This window comes from Populus trichocarpa, chromosome 5 (assembly GCF_000002775.5).
Source record: "Populus trichocarpa isolate Nisqually-1 chromosome 5, P.trichocarpa_v4.1, whole genome shotgun sequence".
In the NCBI taxonomy this organism is placed as follows: Eukaryota; Viridiplantae; Streptophyta; class Magnoliopsida; order Malpighiales; family Salicaceae; genus Populus; species Populus trichocarpa.
In genome coordinates this window covers 17,368,076-17,382,979 of record NC_037289.2, presented here as the reverse complement: position 1 = coordinate 17,382,979, position 14,904 = coordinate 17,368,076, and the positions used below count along the sequence as shown (strand labels likewise).

Sequence of the window (14,904 nt, the reverse complement as noted above, 5' to 3'; positions counted from 1 at the left end):
TTAGTTGCTTGAATTAATATTGCTTTGGCAAGCACTATTTTTGTAAAGAGGATTCCATCACCGCCTTCTATGGTGCATGGTAAAAAAACATTGAAAAGTTTAATGGCCTAAACTCCAAGAAATAGCAACAAAAGATGTCATTCTATCTAACTACTTTAAACTTGGCTTAAGTTATTGCCTGAAGAAACACCAAATCTATTAGATAATAAATCTAATCCTACTATTATGGTAGTTATAGACGCATGGAATTATTGTTATTTTATGTGCATGAACTATATCTTGAATTGATTGGATAACATATTTTATGATGTGTATTATTCATTCAAGAGTGCAAATGTACTATGGAAAGTTTTAGACTAAAAGTACAAAGCTACATATAGTGGTATAAAAAAATTCATATTCGGTAAATTTCTGGATTTTAAGATAATCAATTCAAGAATCGTGATATGCCAAGTTCAAGAGTTTCATGTCATCTTACATGATATTCATTCTAAGGTAGCATTTGGTTACTGTTTTGAGATAGAAGGGACGAAGATAGTGGAGACAAAAATGTGTTTGGTTGATGAGACAAAGATAAATACATAAAAATAAATTTGTCTCTCGTACAGTTTTAAAATGAATTTATGTACTTTAAAAAATGGAGGTACATGTGAGGATATGTCTTCAGAACAATATTTTTTTATTTTTTATTCCTAAGATATCCCTGTAAAAAACTCTCAATTACAAAATTATCTAATTAAAACATGTAAAAATAAAATGATTATTATCATAGTTTTAAAACCTAACTCAGGGTCGATATGGGGCAAGAATCGGGTCATTAGTTAAGGTTCGAGTCACATGTCGGGTTAACCCAAATTGACCTGAGTCAGTGTAAGAATAAAAATAGTTATTATTATAGTTTTGAAATCTAATTTGGAGGTCGATCCAGGGCAATGCTCAGGTCACGAGTGGGGTTGACCATTGACTTGGATCAACATAAGAATAAAAATGGTTCTTATCATAGTTTTAGAACCCGACTCGAGGGTCGACCCGATGTAAGGCTCATGTCACGTGTTAGGAGGATCAACTCGAGTTGACCCAGGTTAACATAAAATAAAGGTGATTATTATCATAATTTTAAAACTCGATTCGAGGGTCAACCGAGGCAAGATCCAAGTCACAGGTCGGGAGGGTCAACACGGGTTGACCCGAGTCAATGTATGGATAAAAGTGGTTATTATCATAGTTTCAAAATCCGACCCGGGAGTCGACCCAAGGTAAGGTTCAGGTCATGAGTCGGGAGGGTCAACTCGACTAACCCAAAATTTTTATTTTTATTTTAAAAAAAGTCAACAGTTTTTTTACCTGTGTTTTATCTCGAGTTGGCCTGGGTTTTTGACTGGGCCAAGTCAAGTCAATTTGTCTTCTATTTTTTTTTCAAATCGGACTAGCTTAGGCCCCATATTAACCTGTCAAGTTAGTCCTAGTTGTATAACTAGAGCTATTATAATATTATTAATTTCAGCACTCGATATAAACTAAAATAAAAAAAAAATATCGAATTTTTAAAAATATACAAGTTTGATAACAATACATATTAATGATAAAATATACTTTTTATATATTTTATTCTATCTTATCAACCATAACAAAATAAGATACAAAGATATTTACTTTGTCTTGTACATATGCTATAATCTTTGTTAATTCAAGTACAATTTTAAAATATTATTATTTATTTAATATGCATATTAAAATCTTGTTTTAACTCTCGCTGGTCTATGCTCATTTAAATTGTTATAAAACTACATTACCACTAAAATATCATCAACAAAAATAAGTTGCTCATGATTTGTTTACCAGGATATTTTTCCATGGTCTAAAATAAAAAAAAAAGGTTCAATGTTATTCCTAATTTGTTACTTAATTATCCATTTAGTCTCAAAACAAAATATTTTATCAATTTAGTATGCAACAAGGCATATATTTTTTGATTGGGCCTTTCGTAAATGTCTATTAATATCTTACAAGTCCTAAAAAACTAGGGACATAATTGAAAAAAGCTTTTGTTTTGGAATGAAATTGAGAACTTGGTAAGTCCATTCAGACAAATGCATCGAAAGATCGAACACCTTGATGCATGTTTTTTCATTCTTGAATTTGATACAAACCAAAATAAATCTAGGTTGGCTCATTTTCAAGGAACTGAAACTGCAAACTTCAATTATAAATGGAGTATTTCTACCATTGAATCTAAAGCCCTATTGATAATGTGTCTCCCTTCCGATAATTGATTGAGAAATGGAAAAGAAATATAATAAAATTAAAAAATAAATTAAAAAACATTTTTTATTCTAGTTATTATTATCAGGAGTGTGGTTGCGGTTGCTTTTTAAAGTGATTTTCACTTAAAATATATCAAAATAATATTTTTTTTATTTTTTAAAAATTATTTTTGAAATCAGTGTATCAAAATGATTTAAAAACACCAAAAAATTATTAATTTAAACTAAAAAAATAAAAATTTTTTAAATTTTTTCAAAAGTATTTTTAAAACGCAAAAACAAACAGAATCTTAATATAATATTTAAGCCAATAAACTAGGAGTCTATTTAGGAATATGATGCGATGTGATTAAAATTATAATTTTAAAAATATTTAATTATACTTATTATATTTTTATACAAACCTTACTCAAAACCCTCTTTTTAAATTTCAACTAGAAAAAATTATAAATTATAAATTATTTTAAATATACTCAGATCGAGATGGCAAAAATCAGTAAAGCATGGAGCGTGTGCATGTCATCAAATAAAAAATCTGCTAAAGTGGGAACCAGTGAATCAATTTTGTTTAGTCAAATAAATTCCACCTGTCAATAAAACCCTACCAGTCGGTGGTCCAGCGGCCCACAATAATATATATATATATATATACAAAAAAAGAGCAGTATATCTCATCATCGTCAATCAATATTCTAATAATAATAATAATAATAAGATGATACTAATAAATAATTAATTAAGAACGAGGAGAACAGTTTTCCTATGCTTTGGCGGGATGTCTCTTTTCTTCTCTTCGACCACCTCCTCCATTTCACCTTTTTATTTCTTGGATTTATATTTATAATTTATAATTAATCCTACTGGCCTACCTGTTAACACCATTTTAAAATTCCTATTTTCACGTTCTTTAAAAAAATCCCAACCACCTCAGAACACAAACAAGCGCACAAGCAACAAACACTTGACAGGGTAAAACGTAAATCTCTCTCTCTGTCCGAAGAGAGTCAGAGTGTGAGACAACGCATAGGGAGGATTGAGAAGGAGAACGAACCTTGCCTGTAAGGATTTCCTACTCTCCCTTCCACCCTAAGCACCTGTAGATCCACAACTTAGTGCCCACTCCCTCCCCCTTTTTTTTTTGCCCTTGTTTTCTTCACGCTCCACCACTGTAAGCGTGTCTGTCATCTTTGTTTTCTTTAAAAAAGAAGTTGGTATGATCTGAATCTCAAGTGTCACTTAGATTTTTTTTCCCTGCCTGCATTTTCTGCTTTGTGCATTTCTTGGCGTTTTCTCTCTACTTTATTTTTTTTCTTTTGGAAAAAGAAGTTATTACAAGGTAAAATCTGTCGTACTGTGTTTTAGCACTTGTTTTGGCTTTTAGTTGGAAAAAAAAAGAAAGCAGTGATTTCTTTTTCCCTTTTTTTTTTAAATAGCGTAGTAGATTAAAAGGGGTGCAAATTTATGGACATTTAGCCAGGCATTTGGCTCCGGATTCTCTTTTACTCTATTCTCTTTCTTGTCGGTCTTCTCACAGTTGAAGTGGGTGGTGCATTTGATTCTTATTTGTCTTCTTGTTCTGTTGAATTTTGAAATAAAAAATAAAATATTCTGTGTGTTTTTACAAGGTTTAGATCGAAGCTGCCTTTTCTAATCGTGGGAATTTTTTTTGAATAACTTTTGGGTTTGGCGTTTTAGAAAAGTTTGTGCATCAGGTACGAGTTGCTCTTTTTTTTTTTTTTTTTTTTTTTTATTCTTGAGGGTGGGGGTGGGGGTGGGGGTGGGGGAGGGGGCATGCATTCTCCTATATTCTGTTTGGTTGCTGAGAAATGGAGGAAAATAAGTTGCCTGTAGTGTTCATTGTCTTGTTTACTCAAATTGACCTGATCAATTAGTTTGACTAGCTCAAGGATCTAAGGCCCATGAATTCGCGTTCTTTGTTTTAATTTTATCTTTTCTTGTGGCTTTTTGGTGTGTTTAAGATTTCTATAGTTCTGGGATTTGTAGGATTACAGTGATGGCAGTGTTGTGAATATTGCTTGTATGTCTGGTGATTGTGCGTGATCTTGCAGGGTTTGAACTGTCATTCAGCAGATGATAAATTAGTTTCTTATCCAGCAATGTCGAGGATTACTAGGTGGAAGAATGAGAAAACTAAAGTGAAAGTGGTCTTTCGGCTGCAGTTCCATGCCACACATGTAAGATTTGATCTTAACAATGTTAATATCTGTCTTGCTGTTGCTTGCTACTATCTCGATGAATTTTATTAAATCACACATGAAATAGACGCAAGAATGTCATCAATTTTTTTATTGACTTGGGTGCACGTATATGGCTATCGGCATATGTTTATCCTTGTATACAGGCTTTTCAATTCATAATGTGCTACGTCAATTAACTAATCAGATGTGCATTCAACAAGCTTACATATTCATTAATGATCTGATTCTAGCAATCTATATATTCTATTGTACAATGCCGTAGAGCGGCGAATGCCACAAGTATTTATCATCTTGGTTGCAAAGTCAGAGCATTGGCCTGGTGAAATTCTGAGAGTGGGGATGGGCATATCTAAAACACTCAGCTTTCTAAAATATGTTAACAGAAAAGAAAATAAATTATTGTTCTTTTCTCATTTTCAATAATACAGACATTTATTACTCTGTAACCAAAACCAAACCAACTACCTTAAGACATGTACTGGTTTTGTTTGATGGTTAACAGAAATGGTGAAGTATGCAGCTCACATCAGTCACTATTTTGCATAATATTGAGTTTGAGCTTCGTTATAGCTATGGCTTAATTTGCATATTCTCACTGCTTGATTGAAAATATTGTTTTATCTTTGCATCTGACACTTATTGTTCTCTGCAATGACTAAATCTCTTATCCCTTTCACGCAATACAGATTCCTCATCCAGGATGGGATAAACTTTTTATATCTTTCATTCCTGCTGATTCTGGAAAAGCAACTGCAAAAACAACTAAAGCCAATGTAAGAAACGGGACCTGCAAATGGGCAGATCCTATCTACGAGACGACAAGGCTTCTTCAAGACGTTAAAACCAAGCGATATGATGAAAAGCTCTATAAGCTTGTCATTTCGATGGTAATATCTTATTTCCCCCATTTTATCATGTGGTCCCTTGACATCTTTGTAACAGATTGTTCTTTAATTCATGTAAATTCCCCGAGATTAATTCTATTTGACCTGAATCTGACTAACATCAGGGTTCATCACGGTCTAGTGTCCTTGGTGAGGCTACCATCAACCTTGCTGATTATGCTGATGCGTTAAAACCTTCTGTTGTTGCCCTGCCTCTTCATGGATCTGATTCTGGAACTGCTTTGCATGTGAGAGTTCTTGAATATGCTTTCTTAACATTGTCTTAAGCAACTTGGTTTAATAATACACTTCTATTGTGTCATATAATGATATAATTGGGTGATCCTAATTATATTTACTCTCAACATACATCTTATTCTAGCCTGTTTTAGGAAACTTCTTTTTTTCAGTTGTGGAGATTTATCATTTACTCCAACATATCTTAATGGTTGTGTTGTTCATTTCCAGGTCACTGTACAACTGCTCACTTCAAAAACTGGTTTCCGGTAATTATAAATAAAAACATGCAAACTTAATGCTTGTCTTCTTCAACCACTTATCTGCAAATTAATTGCTTCCAGAGAGTTTGAGCAGCAGAGGGAACTCAGAGAGAGGGGGTTGCAGACTGACCAAAATAGCCCTGATGAATCCTCTAGTGGAAAAGTATCATCTTCTGAAGGGATTATCAATGATCAGATAGATAAGGTTAGATCATTTGTTTTATTTACATATCCATGCTTCCATTGCACACTATGAACTGCTTTTTCAATTTTTCCTGAATCTAAAGGAATGTTGTTTGCTCTGTTCACATAACCTTGTAAGTATGAGCTTATGTTACCCGCTGCATATTCTTGCTTACACATTTTCCTCTTAAAACTATATAATTCAAATTTCTCATGTTGTTCATGCCTTGTGTCAGTCAGCTGTTGGATGATAAGATCTGTTTTAAATCAGTGGGGCATCTTTTTTGTGTTTGTTTTAATAACTGAGTTGATGCAGTTGTAGAATTTGAGGAATGATGCATGCATGTACTATTAGTGCTTTTGAGTTGCCATGTGAAACAAAGCAACATGATATTTATATTTGAAGTCCTTGTTCTTTTGCCTCAGTGTTTCCTGATGATTGAAATGGTTCTCTTTCATCATGATTTGAATCAACAATAAGGTTATTTATTTTTTGGCCCGATTTATAGGTAAATATCAGAGTTAGATTTAAAGAAAAATCTAAAGACCTTGCTTCACTCGAAGAAGAAGTGGGGCCAAATGAAGAATATGCAGACTCAGCTGTTGGATTTGATGGCTCTTCCAATACATCAGAGAGTTTATACGCAGAGAAGCATGATACTTCCAGCACACATGAAATTGATAGCCTTAAGAGTACCGTCTCTGGTGACTTAGCTGGACTTTCCCTCAGCCAAAGTCCTCAGCTGGAAAAAGGGGATCCTTCTGATCATCGATTTTTGGCACAGGGGACGAATGATTGGGTTCATGCCTGGAGTTCAGACTATTCTGCAGATAATGACTTGGCAGCTGCTTATGAAGAGAATGGTAGGCTTAGAGGAAGCTTGGAAGTGGCTGAGTCATCTGTTCTTGAGCTTAAACAGGAGGTAAGCTCCTTACAGGGTCATGCTGATGAAATAGGTTATGAAGCCCAAACATTTGCTAAGCAACTTGCCTCTGAGATTGCTTCTGGAGAAGAGATGGTGAAAGAAGTGTCTGTACTGAAGTCGGAGTGTTCAAAGTTGAAAGCTGATCTTGAACAGTTAAAGGTTTCTCAATTATGCCCTCCATTTAGCAGCAGAAATGCTGCAGAACCCCTACAGGATCACAGATTTCAAGAATTGAAGCTCAGATGGATAAAGGGGCTTTTATCCATGGAAGATAAGATAAAAGAGCTTCAAAATAATGCATGCTTGGGATACCATGAAAGTGACTTCAGATTCCTTCACTCAGATGTAGAGGAGTTGATTGGTGTGCTGCAGGATCTTAAGCAAGGAACAGGGCTGCCAATTTCCAGTAACCACTTGGTACCTTGTGAAGGATCTAGCCTGAAGGAGATCAGAGAAATGAGTTTACATAAAAATAGCCAGTTTGTAAGTGAATCTGGCTTTGATGTGGACTTATATCAACCAGAACTAGGCATGCTTCATTGTCTTAACATTCCTGGCTTGGTTTCTCATGAGCCCGACTCTATAGATACTACCAATGCAATGAAAGGAAAAATATTTGAACTTCTGAGGGAGTTGGATGAATCAAAAGCTGAACGGGAGAGCCTTGCAAAGAAAATGGACCAGATGGAATGCTACTATGAAGCTCTTGTCCAGGAGCTTGAGGAACATCAGAGGCAGATGCTGGGGGAGTTGCAGAATCTCAGAAATGAGCATGCTACTTGCTTGTATGCAGCTGCAACCACGAAGCAAGAGATGGAGACAATGCGCCAAGATCTGAATGGCCAGCTATTAAGAGTTGTTGAAGAAAAACGTGATTTGGATTCTCTGAACAAGGAATTTGAAAGAAGGACTGTTACTGCTGAGGCAGCACTCAAACGGGCACGCCTGAATTATTCAATTGCTGTCGACCAGTTACAAAAGGATCTGGAACTGCTCTCAGTCCAGGTTTTGTCCATGTTTGAGACTAATGAGAATCTCATCCGGCAAGCTTTTGTAGATTCTTCACAATCATGCTTTGAAGGAAACCCAATAACCACAGAGAGCCAGAGATCTGGTTCAAGTGAAGTTCGCATGGGGAAACTCTTTCAGTTCCAAAATCAGTTTGTCGGGAAGAAAAAACAGCAGTTGGGTGGTGATATTCTTTTAGATGACTTGAAAAGATCTCTACATTTGCAGGAAGGGCTTTACAGAAAGGTTGAAGAAGAAGCTTGTGAAATGCATTTTGATAATTTATACTTGGATGTACTTTCAAATGTTCTACAGGAAACTTTGCTTGAGGCCAGTGACAATGTCAAATGTATGAGAGAGAAAATAAACAAACTTATGCAGCAGCTGGAGCTTTCAACTGAGTCCAAGGAGTTGTTGTCGCAAAAGCTGCACTCTGCACTGAATGATGTTCATGCCTTAAATGAGCATAGGGCAACTTGCGTTGCCAAGTGCAGTGATATGGCTCAGCAAAACCAAGTTTTGGAAGCAAATTTGCAAAATGTCACATGTGAAAATCACCTTCTTTTGCAGAAGATTGCTGAATGGGAGTCTCTAGTGATGCACTACAGAAGTTACGAGAGCATGTATAAGGCTTCTGCTGCAGAGAACACGGAGTTGGCATGTTTATTGGAAAAGAAAACCCTAGAAAATTGTGATCTTCAAAATGAGATCTTCTCTTTGCAGGAAGAGCTGAAAACTTTCAGAAATGAATTTGATGATCTGGCTTCTGTGAAGGAAAAGCTACAGGATCTAGTCAATTTCATGGAGAGTAAGTTGCAGAACTTGCTGGCGTCCTATGACAAAAGTATAAATGGATTGCCTCCTAGTGAATCTGGTGATCATGATTTAAAGCCCCAGGATTTAATTGGTGTCATGATGCAATTGGAAGAGCTTCAGCATAATTCATGTGAAAGGATTCTCCTGCTCATGGAAGAGAAGAAAGGTCTGGTTCACGAGAGAGATATCGCTCAAGTGTCCATCACTGCAGCTAAATCAGAGATCGCATTGGTGAAACAGAAGTTTGAACGTGATATACTGAACATGGTGGATAAATTCAATGTGTCAAATGCTTTGGTTGAGCAGCTTCAGTTGGACGTTGAGGGTATTGCTTACAAACTCAAGGTTAGCTCTGAAGCTGAAGAAAAATATGCACAGCTACACAATGAGCTATTTTCTGATCTTGATCGTTTGGAAGCTCAGTTGAAAGAACTTATTTCTATGAACCAGGACATTGGTCATGAAATCTTGGCATTAGATACTGTTGCTAGTGAACTTGATAAGACTAAACTGGCTGCAGCAGAACTTGTGATAGAAAACCAAGCTTTGATGGCATCTATACAGGATAAAAATGAGGTGTCCTCAGGGATTGCATCAGAACTCGAGAGTTTGAAAGGAAGTTTGCAATCTCTGCATGATGAAAACCAAGCTTTGATGGCATCTTCACAAGATAAGAAGGAGTCGTCTGCTCAATTGGCTTCAGAGTTGAGCAACTTGAAAGATAGCATACAATCTCTGCATGATGAAAACCAAGCTCTGATGGAAATTTTACGGAATAAAACTGAGGAAGCTGGCAACCTTGCATCAGAGCTAAATAGTTTAAAAGAAAATTTGCGATTTTTGCGTGATGAAAATCAAGCTTTGATGGCATCTTCACAGGATAAAGAGGAGGAACATGCCAAGCTTGCAATGGAACTAAACTGTTTGAAAGAATGTTTGCAGACTCTGCATGATGAAAATCAAGCTCAGATGACATCGGCAATGGATGCGAAGGAGGAATCTACCAAGCTTGTGTCAGAGATAAACAGTTTGAAAGGAAGCTTGCAATCTCTGCATGGTGAAAAACAAGCTCTGATGATATCTACGAGGGATAAAACTGAGGAATCTTCCAAGCTTGCATCAGAGCTGAACATTTTGAAAGAGAGTTCACAATCTTTGCATTGTGAAAACCAAGTTTTGATGGCAGGTTTGCAGGATAAGACAGAGGAATCTGCCAGGCTTGCATCAGAACTAAACAGTTTGAGAGAATGCCTGCATACTTTGCAACATGAAAAGCAAGCTTTGATGGTGTTCTTACAGGATAAAACTGAGGAGTCTGCCCATCTTGCTTCAGATTTGATCAGTTTGAGAGAGAGTTTGCAATCTCTGCATGATGAGCTGCATGATGAGAGAAGCTTGCGAGAGGGGTTACAGAGTACAATAGTGGATCTAACTTCACAATTAAACGAGAAGCAGTGCCAGTTGCTCCAATTTGATCACCACAAGTCTGAATTGGCTCATCTCAAACACCTGGTATCAGATCTAGAATCTGAGAAAGCAAGAGTTTGCCATCTTCTGTTGCAGTCTGAAGAATGTCTTAATAATGCTCGTGAAGAAGCTTCCACTGTTTCTGCACTAAAAACTCAGTTGTCTGAGATGCATGAACCTCTAATAGCTGCTGATGTTCGATTCATTTTTGCAAAGACTCAATATGACAGCGGATTTGAAGTGCTTCTTCATCAACTACACTCCACAGATAGGCTGCTTGCCCAACTTCAGAAGAAGCATATTGACATGGAAACCACCCTTAATCGGTGTCTTGCAAGTGAAACCCAATATGCTGAAGAGAATGCGAGGTTGTTGACAAATCTCAACTCTGTTCTGTCTGAGCTAGAGGCTTCTATTGCTGAAAACAGGTTACTTGTCGAGAAAAACAGAGTTGTAAGAGCTGAGCTTGAGGAATTCAAACACAACTCTCAAAATGTTGTGCTTGGTTATATGGAGGATAAAACTCAACATTCTCTAGAGGTTGAAAAGCTGAAGTGCATGTTGGTGACATCTGAAGAAGAGATTGATAATCTGGTGTTCTCCAAGGTTGAGCTGGAAGTAAAAGTTCTAGTACTTGAAGCCAAATTGGATGAACAGCAAGCTCAGATCATCACGCTTGAAGGATACTACGATGAATTAGTGATGGTGCAGAAACACTGCAATGAGCTTAACCAGAGGCTTTCTGATCAGATTTTGAAGACAGAAGAATTCAGAAACTTGTCTGTCCATTTGAAAGAGCTCAAAGACAAAGCTGATGCTGAGTGTATCCAGGCTCGTGAAAAAAGAGAACCTGAAGGACCATCTGTGGCCATGCAGGAGTCCTTAAGAATTGCATTTATCAAAGAGCAGTACGAAACAAGGCTGCAAGAACTGAAACAGCAGTTGTCCATCTCCAAAAAGCACAGTGAGGAAATGCTATGGAAATTACAAGATGCGATTGATGAGATTGAGAATAGGAAGAAATCTGAAGCTTCTCATCTGAAGAAAAATGAAGAACTGGGAATGAAGATATTGGAATTGGAGGCTGAGTTACAATCTGTAGTTTCTGACAAACGTGAAAAAGTGAAGGCTTATGACCTGATGAAGGCTGAAATGGAATGCTCATTAATAAGTCTCGAGTGCTGCAAGGAAGAAAAACAAAAACTCGAAGCTTCTTTGGAAGAATGCAATGAGGAGAAGTCAAAAATTGCTGTTGAACACACTTTGATGAAAGAATTGCTAGAGAATTCCAAATCACCAGGGAACATGCAGGAAGAACAAAATGATGTATCTTGCGAAGTGGATTGCTTGATTGTGGACGCTTCGAACTATGGAATAAAAAGAGCACACACAGTCCCTTTGAATCGTCCATCCAGGAATCCTAACCAGAAGTGCTTGGGAAGAGATGGTTTGAGGAATTGTGAAGAAGCAGAACTTGCATTCCCTGCTTCTGTTGACAGAGTTGATCATTTGAACACACTTATGCATGAGCAACCTGAGCAGGTGATGAATTAAGCGAAAAATTGGTCACCTTGTTTAAAATTTGTTCAGCATATCTTAAGTTCTATTATGTTATTGCAAGAGGATAGTTAAGTATATACGTGAGTAGTTCATGATAATAGATATTTATCTGCATTACTGTAAATTGAGAAGAAAATTCAATCTTTCTTAAATGAATCATGTTGCATATCCACAATTGGAATTTTATAGATGCTGCTAGTGTACCTCTCTATTCAACCTTTCACTTGTATCATCATTTAGTGACATGTTAGTTAAAAAAAAAACCTTTGATTGCAATCTCAGAAGTCCGAGCTTTGCTGTTTCTGAAGTTTTGTTACTTTCTAGTGAAAAAATAACAGAACTTTATTTTGGAAGAACTTGTTGAATAAAAGAAAACCTAAATAGGACATGAAATAATGTAATTGTGATTGAATATCCGTGTCCTTTTTTTTGCAGTGGTTTTTGTTTTAAAAAATTTCTAGTATCGTTTTAGATTTTGTACTTCCTTGAAATTCTTGTTTACTATTTTGTATTTGAGCATTATTGATTAGTCAATGGTTTGAAGTAGGAGTATATCATATCTTTTAGCGAGCCAATAAAAAATTTGAATTTCTGTAAAGAAAATTGTATTTTGGTATCCTTATTCTTCAACAGAGAGCTGTATTGCAGAATTTGTGATGTTGGAAGGTTTGCCTCTAACTATTTATTTGTGTAATCGCTTATCAGGATGTTCTTGCGTCTTGTGGGATGAATGGGCTTAAAAGTTCTGCACTTATAAATCAAGACAGGTTGCTGCATAGTGACATGAAGCATTTAGCTATCATCAATGATCATTTCAGAGCTGAAAGTTTAAAGTCTAGCATGGACCACTTAAGTAATGAGGTACACATATCTGCACTCTGAAACCAAGGGAGATGATGCCTGCATATTGCTCATCTGTCAAATAATCTTTTTTCACAGAAATGGAACATAGGTCTTAGATAACCCTAGGGTCATTTGGTAAATGCAAATTTGCAACATTAACTTCTGATTACTATCTGATGTTTATTTTTTCTGCATGCAGTTAGAAAGGATGAAAAACGAGAATTCACTTTTGTTGCAAGATGATCATGATTTTGACCAAAAGTTTCCAGGCTTACAAAGTGAATTTATGAAGCTACAGAAGGTAAGTTGTTATCCCCACCTTTTAGTGTAATAGTTCTCTTCGTCTGGATACTTAACTTCCTGCTCTTTGCTCAGGCCAATGAAGAACTAGGAAGCATGTTCCCCTTGTTTAATGAATTCTCAGGGAGTGGAAACGCATTAGAGAGGGTGCTTGCATTAGAAATTGAGCTTGCTGAAGCATTGCAAGCAAAGAAGAGATCAAGCATCCTTTTTCAGAGGTATGCCATTTAATACAGCTTTGAAAATACCTTAGGCACTAGAATTGCTTTTGGCATTGGTAGAAGTATAGAAACTTCTCTTCTTAACCTTGTTCATTTGACTTGCACTAGGTTGCATAGTAGATGGCCAAACTTGTTCAAGAATGATAGGAGAGAAATTTTCATATAATATTTTTTTATAGAAACTTTGTGCGAAACATATATTTGATGATGCTATACACTAGAAGAGCTAACAAGATTCTAGGATAAAACCTCAACAAAAAGAAATCTAATGAATATGAAATTTTCCCATTCCACACCAGTTCATTCTTTAAACAACACAGTGACGAGGAAGCTGTATTCAAAAGCTTTAGAGATATCAATGAGTTGATCAAGGACATGCTGGAACTAAAGGGAAGGTATACAACTGTGGAGACTCAACTAAAAGAGATGCATGACCGCTATTCTCAGCTAAGCCTTCAATTTGCAGAGGTTGAAGGTGAGAGGCAGAAGCTCACGATGACTCTCAAGAATGTTCGGGCATCAAAGAAAGCCCTATGCGTAAACCGGTCCTCATCAGCTTCCCTTGGGGACCATTCCTCCTAGCCATTTTGACAAGCCTCCAATAGTGCCTTATTTACAGTCTTAGAAATCCTATTTACTGAGGTCAGAAGTTAATATTCCCATACTTCCATCATTACTTAATTATGTAGATTGCTGGTTACTATTCGTTGGCTAATTATCTGTCACAAGTCAAGTTGCAATACGACAAGCCTGCAATGGATGCCAAAAGCGTAGAGGCAGATGCATCGTCTGTAAATAAATTGCATTTTGCTGGTTGTTTGCATCATAAGGTATAGTTATAACAGTATGACCTTTTTGGTCTCTTCTGTAACTCATTATCCTGTATAGCAAATCAAATTCTTTGATCACTGAAACCAATTTTGGTTCGTAACTCAAGAGCTCGCAAAATGTCTTGAACCAATTCGTCCTCGTTGCTCTGCTGAAAATGTCTTTCCCTTCACTCTACCAAGTCAGCAAAAAGGCCATATAATCCAAGATTAAGAAAACCATAAATGCTTCAAATTTAAGGTCAATCGGAGTTGCCATAAATCAAATGAAGTATAATGATGCCTGCCGCGCTTTCTCTGTATCTTTTCAGAAGGCAGGGTGATTACAACAGATCAAAGCAAAATCACAATTTCTTCTACAAGTGCCTCTACTTTGTTTTCCCTCTTTCCTTTCTTTTGCTAGAAGAAACCCTATACATCAACTGAACTTCTAATTCACAATGGCTATTTTTTTTCCCTTTGCATTCGCAAACACTAATGAATGAAACAACACGGTAATGTGCCAAGGAAACCAAAAGATGAAAGCAACAGAGGGCTTGTTGGTGATGGACCTTCAAGTTTTTGTTTCTAAAGCCAATTGAGATTAGGAGTTCCTGAAATTTTAAGCCGCACACTGCATATGAGAGGCACCAATACCAACTGAAGCAGCCTCAGAATACTTTTTACTTGCAACTACAAGATTGCGCATGAGCCCGCCTTTCAACATCACCTCGATGATCATACTAAACTTACATAACAAGTCAAGATTGAAGGCAGGAAAGTTTCTATATGTTCCTTCTCTAATTCTTACCTATTCTCTGTTTCTGTACAAGCGCACACAGAAGGGAGAGAGAAAGAGCAATATATTTGCCAATTACCACCGGACATAAGCTTTGGGCTTTACTAC

The 14,904-nt window shown here is 36.5% G+C and overlaps 1 protein-coding gene across 3 annotated transcripts; it reads left to right on the top strand.

Moving 5' to 3' along the window:
- Window positions 1-3,166: 3,166 nt before the first annotated feature.
- LOC7460915 (protein NETWORKED 1D) lies at window positions 3,167-14,122 on the top strand. Of its 3 annotated transcripts, none has more exons than XM_052452796.1 (11): window positions 3,167-3,322; window positions 4,334-4,459; window positions 5,170-5,370; window positions 5,493-5,615; window positions 5,836-5,873; window positions 5,949-6,072; window positions 6,560-11,809; window positions 12,533-12,688; window positions 12,870-12,971; window positions 13,046-13,188; window positions 13,491-14,122. In XM_052452796.1, the coding sequence occupies exons 2-11, from the start codon at window positions 4,382-4,384 to the stop codon at window positions 13,771-13,773; spliced, it is 6,498 nt and encodes a 2,165-aa protein (XP_052308756.1). In that variant the 5' UTR covers window positions 3,167-3,322; window positions 4,334-4,381; the 3' UTR covers window positions 13,774-14,122. The 3 variants fall into 3 exon arrangements, with proteins under 3 accessions (XP_052308756.1, XP_052308757.1, XP_052308755.1); XM_052452797.1 differs by having other exon boundaries at window positions 3,321-3,432; XM_052452795.1 differs by lacking the exon at window positions 3,167-3,322 and adding an exon at window positions 3,693-3,976.
- The last annotated feature ends 782 nt before the right edge of the window (window positions 14,123-14,904 follow it).

What these genes read in the sequence shown, in the direction of transcription:
- LOC7460915 (XM_052452796.1), top strand. Translation starts at nt 4,382, where the DNA reads ATGTCGAGGATTACTAGGTGGAAGAATGAGAAAACTAAAGTGAAAGTG. An exon ending in TGGACCACTTAAGTAATGAG is followed by an intron (nt 12,689 to 12,869) that starts GTACACATATCT and finishes TTCTGCATGCAG; the next exon opens with TTAGAAAGGATGAAAAACGA. An exon ending in TCAAGCATCCTTTTTCAGAG is followed by an intron (nt 13,189 to 13,490) that starts GTATGCCATTTA and finishes ATTCCACACCAG; the next exon opens with TTCATTCTTTAAACAACACA.